This window comes from Chaetura pelagica, unplaced genomic scaffold (assembly GCF_000747805.2).
Source record: "Chaetura pelagica isolate M959 unplaced genomic scaffold, ChaPel_1.0 scaffold55, whole genome shotgun sequence".
Lineage (NCBI taxonomy): Eukaryota > Metazoa > Chordata > Aves > Apodiformes > Apodidae > Chaetura > Chaetura pelagica.
The window spans coordinates 1,865,345-1,873,159 of record NW_009953571.1 but is presented as its reverse complement, the minus strand read 5'-3'; the positions used below and the strand labels follow the sequence as shown (position 1 = coordinate 1,873,159).

The 7,815-nt window shown below is 47.7% G+C and overlaps 1 protein-coding gene across 1 annotated transcript in view; it reads left to right on the top strand.

The window, feature by feature from the left end:
- Nucleotides 1-1,162, top strand: part of TP53I11 (tumor protein p53 inducible protein 11) — a 4,662-nt gene extending 3,500 nt beyond the window's left edge. The window contains exon 6 of the mRNA XM_009999586.1: nt 1,029-1,162. Coding sequence (XP_009997888.1) covers nt 1,029-1,162 — 134 coding nt within the window. The remainder of the gene's footprint in view (nt 1-1,028) is intronic.
- The last annotated feature ends 6,653 nt before the right edge of the window (nt 1,163-7,815 follow it).

Here is a 7,815-nt window from a genome sequence, read left to right as displayed (position 1 = left end):
GGGGGGGGTCAGCGCTGCCCTCCCCCGCCCCGTCGCGGGGGATGCTCAGGGCACCTGGTGGGGAGACGCCGTCGCTGCAGCCTGTCGGGTTGTCCCTGCCTGTCCCCGGCTGCTGCAGGAGATGGCTCCTTTCTTCTGCACACCGGGCTAAGTTAACCCGGCCCCGGGAGCAACCTTCCCTGCCAGTTGCTCCCCCTTGCCCTTCCCCGTGGGGTGGGCTCTGCCTTGGGCTGCTCCCCGGGGGGGGTGCCCAGGTGCAGGGGAAACGTCTTCCTCTGATGATACGTCTGTTTTTCTCCCTAAGAACATCTTGCCTTCACAGCCAGCACAGGTCATCTCCTGGAGCCAGCTGCCCAGATTCTGGGGCTGAGAAGGGAAGGTTGCAGCAACCTGCACTAAAAAGTGGGAGGTTTGGTCTTACCAAAACAGAGAATAACAGTGCAGCTTGTTTATAGGAGCTTGGCTATATTTAACAATGGAGGGGGGTTTGTGTGAGTATATTGGTAACTTCCTAACACTAGATAGCTGGTTTGGATATGTGCTGTATGTTGGGAGCCAAAAAAGCAGAGAGGTGCTCAGAAAAGAGGCAGAGATTGTGGACTGTGCATATTTTGTAGATGTTCCTGTGTTTGCAAAATACTTACCAGTGCTGAAGTGATAAACCACAAAGCAAACCCAGGAACATGCAGCTTCCACAATTAACACCTGAGCATGACAGAAACTTGTATCTACTTGAGTGACCATTTCAGACTTGGGGCTGCCTGAACATGGGGCTGCCCTTAAAATGGGGTTTCTGTAAGTCAGAGCTCTGGGGACCGTGGGTCTGTCTCTAACTTCAAGGCCATGCAGTCAGGCTAGTGAGCAGCCTCTGCCATGGGTGCACTGCGCATGTGAGCCTGTGGTGGCAAAGCCCTGCAGGTCTTGCTGGGAAGCTGCGTTAGAGGGCAGCAGAAAACAGCTTTGTGCTGATTGTCTCCGTCTGTTTTTTCATCACCAACCTCTGCCTTGTCTCCCTCCTTCTCCTCCAGTTACCACTGTCTCCCTGGTTGAGAGTAGCCGGATAGCCACAGGTGCCATCCTCCTCCTGGTCAGCCGAGTCCTCTTCATCCTCATCAGCGTTTATTATTATTACCAAGTTGGACGCCGTCCCAAGAAAGTCTAACTCCTGGGCTTTTTGTCATGGGAAGGGTGGGAGGGAGGGGTTTGTGTCGGTAATTTTGCATTATAACTTTATATTTTTGCTAGTCCTTTTTTGTTCTAAAGTGGTTTCCTTTTTCACTTACCGGCATGAATCGGTGTGTAACCCAGTGCTGGTGGAATTGCCAGGTGAAATGGGGGGAAGTGTTGTGGGGCAGGACCCCCCAGCCCCTCTGCAGGAGGGGAGGAGCAGCAGGAAGCAGGCTCAGGGAGGTGTGCAGGCCTGGCAGGCTGAGGGAAAGGAGCCAGTTTCCAGAGGGGGAACTGGCCAATGGGATCACAGGCTCTGAACCCGCTGGAACAAAGCACAAAATAAGAACAGCACATTGAAACCAAATCCCTGAGGAGACGGGGCAAAGGATTCAGCTACTTCCCTTGGTAAGCCTTGCACCTGCCTGGTGGAGTGTGCCCTCCTGTACAGCCCACTCCCCTTTTAGCAAGTACTGACTGGCCAGGGAGCTGGGAGCTGGACAGGGCCAGGTCTAGTTCAAGGCTTTGAAAACAGCTGCTCTTTCCTCCCTGCCAGAGGTCTGAACCCACTTGTAGTTTTGTACCAGGTGCTGCACAAAGCTTGGCAGGAGATAGAGCAAAGGAAGGAGATTTCTTTTTCCCTTTGCAGGCACAGCAATGTGAACAGCAGAGCAGCTCGACATATAGTCCGAGAGAAGTGAAGGAAGCTGTTGGAAATAGCCAGTTGAGCACAAAGACATCCCCTTGCTTGGGATGTTTTGTGAAGTTTCCCGGCTGGGGTCCTGTCCCTTCACACCGGAACACTCTCTACAATTGCAGCTTTACTGATGGTAGCAGCAGGGGGTGGGAGGTAGCATCTGATACTTTAGTTAAGCAGTGGCTGGGAAGAGCATGCATCACTACAGCTGCTTGGGTTAGTGAGCAGCCTCTTAGAGATGAGGCCCAGCTATGGGAGATGGTGTTCTTGCTCTGCAAATGTGCAGGCATCATCGCTTCTCTGCTTTGAGAAGAGAGGACCAAAGTTTGTGGCATTAAGATAATTCATTGGAATGAAGAACAGCAAGGAGCAGGGCATGTGAAGGCAGCATTGCCTTCTCTGGCTCAGTCAAGGAAGGACTAAATGTTCTTTAGAGCTCCCTGGCCAGCTTCTCCACCACCTCCTGGGCTTAACAGCATTTGCTGCCCTACTTCCTAGCGCTTTCCTTGCGGATTATCCCTGTCCACAGCTGAAGGCGGCATTGTTTGTTCTCCGTTGGACTAATGCCAGAAGGTCTGTGTACAGGATATGGACTTCTTACTCATGTGCTACTGTTGACTGGATCAAAGCGTGCCCTGGAATAGAGCTGACATCCCAAAATCCCAGTAGAAAGACACCTACACAAACAGAAGTGCTGGTGTGAACAACAGCTCTCGAGCCTCTGGCGAGACCGGGATCTACGGCTACTGCTGTTTAATATCTTAGTAGAGTTAGAAGAAGGTAGTGGGTAGTTACTGTGTTGTGTTAGTGCTTTTGGCATTTAGAAGCAGCTGCATCAACTTGGGACACTGTGTGCATTGTACCTACTGGCCATGCAAAATGTCTGTCGGGTAAGAATACTGGAAATAGTTGAGCCAGGAAACATCACAACTGTAACTTTTGATTTTCCTCCTAAGAAGTAAATCAAAGGGAGACGCAATATCCAACAGTGAAATTCTGGAGCCTCCCAACAATACATGCCTGCCAAGCTGCTTTCAATGTGTCCAAAATAAGATACTGAGCAACTAAAACTTCTATTTAAGAGAGGTCTTCCTATTCAGGTGGAAGAGTTGGGCTCCAAGAGGGAAACCGTTTCCTTGTGAGGCAGGAAATGATCGAGTACAGCCTGGAGAGTAGCATGACTTAGATGGAGTGGTGCCACGTGTGGGAGCTGGAGCATGGCAGGCTGTGGCTGTTGCTCTCACCCTGCACATCACTTGCATGGGCAGCTGCCCTGGCTTCAGTGCAGCACTTTGGCCGTAGTTGCTGGAATAGGTACGTGAAGCTTGATATCTGTGTACTGGAGGTCACAGGAATGTATGCATAGACTGATCGTTGGGTTTGGGGGAGGGAGGGTGGGGAATTGTGTTTCTAGGAAAGACAAGTAAAACTTACCACAGCAAAAGCAATCTTGCAGAAGAAGGTAAGGAAGGGTCTTCTAAATGCATTGGCCCATCTGTGTTGGCCTCGGGTCCTAGGAACTTAGTTATGACTCTGGGTCTGTAGATAGCTGCCTGATTAGCATACAGTAAAATGTCATCTGGCAGGTGAGAGAAATGAGTTACTGCAGTATGTGAGAGCAGTTCTCTGAAGACTTCTTGATGGGAGAAACAGTTACAGCTTTCCAGAGGAATTTTAAATTGGGTGAGGTCAGGTTCTTCTGGTCCCCTGCTGCCTCTGCAAAACTGAAAACAGTGACCAACTTCTAGTTTTGCCAGTCAATGTGTTCTGCTCCAACACAGAGCAAAGCCTGGGTGAGTGGCCACATAAAAGATCTGGTGCTACTTGGTACTTACTCCTGAAAGGGGAGCAATGAAGAAGTTGTTTTATTTTCATGCTTTTTGCTCCACCTTGCTGTAAGCAGACCATGTAGAAAGTATAGAAGTGGACTGGGCCTCTACACCTCTTCTACAACTAAGTGAGAAGGGACAAATGGATGCTTCTGCCTGGCAGTGGCTAAAAAAAGGCTGTGGTCCCTTCTCATCATCAAGGTGCTGCAGGAGAAATATGGCCAGGCCCACTTGAGGAGGTGAATTTGTAGCAGGTGAAGTCTAGGTGGGAGTTATCCAGGGTGGCTTGAGGCTGGAACCAAGGCAGAGCATCTGCTGTGCTGCCAGAAACCAACTCTAGCTGGTTATGAATGTGATAGGTTGTGGGGAGAAGAGGATGCTGAAATGTTTGTACAGAGCTACATCCCTAAGGACTGAGCATATGATTTGGGATCAAAAGCCTGAGGCATCACTTCAGACTCTGCTACTGTTCTGCTGAGAAAAAGCTCCATCTCCTCAGGCCTCAGTTTCTTTATCTGTTAAACTGTGAGAAAGGCCTTAGACTGACATCATCTCCCACGGGAGACACTTTGCAATGTTTTGCAGGGTTGGGAGTCGTGTTCCCCCAGAGGGGAGCAGGCCAGGACTAAGACTGACTCCCTTTCTCTGGCAGAGATGGACTCAAGCCCTGTGTTCATAGAGCCCTCGCTTTTGAGGGTGAAGAAAGCTCATCATTTACATAACTCTCTGCATCATCTTATTTACATCTAAATCAATATCTGGCAAACTGGAGCTGGTGAGAAAGGAGAGGCTCTGTCTGTCCTTAGCTGGCCTCTCCTTTGTGGTCTAGGGTTTTTAGTTGGGGTGAGGAGCAGGGGAGAAGGGGACACTTCAGTTTATACCTCATTTTAGCTGCTGTACCTGAGTTTATTCTTTCTCCTCTGGTAAGAAAGTGACTGTACTTAACACCAAGCAAATAGTGAAAATTAAAGCCATTTCACTTCACTGTCACAATATCTTTCTTTTTTATTTTTTTTTAAGAAACGCACACAAAAACCGTGCAGAGAGTGCTTCAGGCTTGTGGTCTGCTTTATATTACCAAAAAAAACCCCATCATTTCATTATAAAAAAGCATTATAGTAGGGAATACAGGATAAATTATCTCCACTATCTAATAAAAAGAACATTTACAGGTTTTTTTTTAAAATAGATTTCACACATTATTTCACACGCAGCCCTTTTCCCAGGCATTTGTGATGGTCATTTGAGCATTAAGTAACAGCCAGGAGGCAGGGGCACTGACAGGGGCTGTGGGCTCACAGGCACAGACTGTTCTCTGCTCCTTCCATCCAAGGTGCTCAGGCTGTGGTCACAGTGCTACAGTGAAGGAGGCAGCAGCACTGCAGCTCCATCTGGTCCCCAGCCTGTCCAGAGCTCTCCAGCAAGCACTGACTCTAGCTTGTGCCCCTGGCCCCAAAATATTCACCAGAGCTGTTAAAAACAAATACAAAAATACAGTTGCTTCTCCTGCCTACTGTTCTGTAAACTACTGTACAACAGAGGGGGCAGCCATATAATCAAGGGACAAAACAAATAAATTTACATGCTTTGCCATAGAGCAGGAATCTGCTTTCTGGACGTGCTAGTTCATTAAATTCCCCAGGAGAAATTCCTTCTGTCTGTTACTAACTTCCAGAGGTCCTCTCAGACTCGAACTTATCTTCACAGCCATCTCCAGTTCTTGTTTAAAATGTGCTTCCTGGCTGTTGCTGGGGTTTCAGGCTGTGTTCCCAGTGGCACACTCACCAGCTGCAGAGAGGATTTGGTCTTCACCCAGAAAAGAGCAATAGGGGAATCAGACAAGTTATGAGAGAAAGGAGTTGTGCAAAGGCCAGAGTAAGACAAATAAGAAATCTTTTTGTAGATACAGGGAGAGAGGGAAACTGAAAAAACTAAAAACAGACAAAGGAATGGATCTTAAAGGTCTTTTCCAACCCGAACAACTCTGAGATTCTGAGTACACAATTGGGAAAGTCAAAGAGAAATAAACCATCAGAGATCCTACTTCTGCCATGTATATGTATCATTTAGCATTCTGGTTTTGTTGGTCTGTTTCCCCCAACTGTTAAGTTTTCCTCCATGCCACTGGTGGCAGAAGAAGGCTTTATTTATGTATTTGTTTGTTTGTTTCCCCCTTCAGCCACTCACCATGCACAAATCGGGGTATTTGCCAGCCAGGCATTTCCATATTAAACTGAAGAAAAAGGAAAAAAATGGAGACTGGGGGAGGCAGTTCTGCTTCTCTCACTCATCTCCAGCCAAATCATTGTCTCTGCTCATGGTTTTGTTCCTCCTCTGGGAACTGCTCTCCCAGAACTGTCCCTAACACCAGCTCCAGAGGCAGAAGCAGAACAGATAAGCTCAGCACCTGCTTGGCCCATTCCCTGCAAGACTGGTGGATTCAACACATTTTCCCTACCTTAAGTGCAGCACCTGCTGTCAGGTACAAATACTGCTGCTTTTCGGTTAGCAAAACTGGTTTCCTTCATTAAGCAACAGACCAGAATTTAATGCTAAAATGCCTCATGAAAAGCAGATGCAGAGGGAAATAGTTCAGAAAAACTTTCCACAAGGTTTAATGCAACATCTGAGGCTGCTCAGCAGCCATAGTCTCCTATTCCATTGCTGGAACATGCTGACTGTGGCATGGGGAGCTGCAGTTTTACCTGCCTGGGTTCTCTCCTGCTGATGAATAGTTCTTAAGTGAAGCTTGAAAAAGCTCCAATGCCTCCTTCCTGTTCCTTAATATACTGATTCCCCAACAGTAGACATGTAGACAGGATTGTTGTCTATTATGGACCAGTCATCCTGCTACTTTCCTTCCTTCCCTGTAGCCCGTGTGAAGAGCTGAAGGGATATAGCTCCAGTGCTGTAAGGGAACAGCCAGGCAGTGTTCCTGCTGCTGCCAAACCTGGGCACAAGGTTACTGCCTGGCTCCTCACTGTTACCTTCTGCCCCTCATCTTCCTTGTCAGTGCTTATAGTTTACAGGGGGACTGGTTTAAACTTATATAAAAGTGCTCCATAATCTCAGCCTGTAAAATCTGTACAAAGACCTAAGCTAAGCAAAAAGCCACAGCCCCTTCTGTCTTCCTTCAACCACAATGAGTTTGGGCTTAGGGAGTAACCAGATGAACAATTAAGGCAACAGAGATTGAGGCTTCCAGGAGGCAGAAACCAGTGACCTGTCTGGGTTGACAACCATGACCACTGGACCAGCATCTGGAGCAGTTTGACTACACACTGGGTGCTCCTAAAGCCTGCCTGGGGCCTCAGCAGTTCCATCTTCATCTCAAACCAAGGTCTAGTTCAAGGCATCTTTCTCCAAGTTTACTTCTAAATGATTAAGTAGATTATACCTTAGTTAAATGTTGAACTATCTCAAGGGAGGAAACACTCTCAACTACTAAAACAACTTCTGACTTGATAGGGTCATCATGATGCCATGGGAGGACCTTGGAGGAAATCCTCTGAGTGGAAATGATGCCACAAGACTGTTGCAGGCAAACAGTATGGGAGTGGCTGGCAAACCTCAGCCTCCTCCATCCAGAACCATGCCTGGAACTCCCCTTAGGGCTAGGAAGCATGTAGGAATCCACTGCAAATATTTATGCTATCAGAGCACCACAAGCTTTTTTTTTTTTTTTCAAATATAGACTGTTGCAGGCAAACAGTATGGGAGTGGCTGGCAAACCTCAGCCTCCTCCATCCAGAACCATGCCTGGAACTCCCCTTAGGGCTAGGAAGCATGTAGGAATCCACTGCAAATATTTATGCTATCAGAGCACCACAAGCTTTTTTTTTTTTTTTTGCAAGTATGAAGGGAAAGGCAAAAGCTGAAAAAATTTAAACACTATTTCCTCCCCTTCTCAGGAAGGCAGCAGTATCAGTGATTCTTGACCAGAGCCATTTTTTTTTTCCCCAGAAGATGGGAACACAGCAGGCAACCGTTTGCCCTCTTTCACAACAAGGAACAGTAAATCTTAGTATAAACAGAAAGGTAGGCACCAAACTCTTGACCGTCAGCCATCCTTAGCTGATTCCCATTGCTAAACAAGAACACACTGCCCCTGCTTGAAGCTCC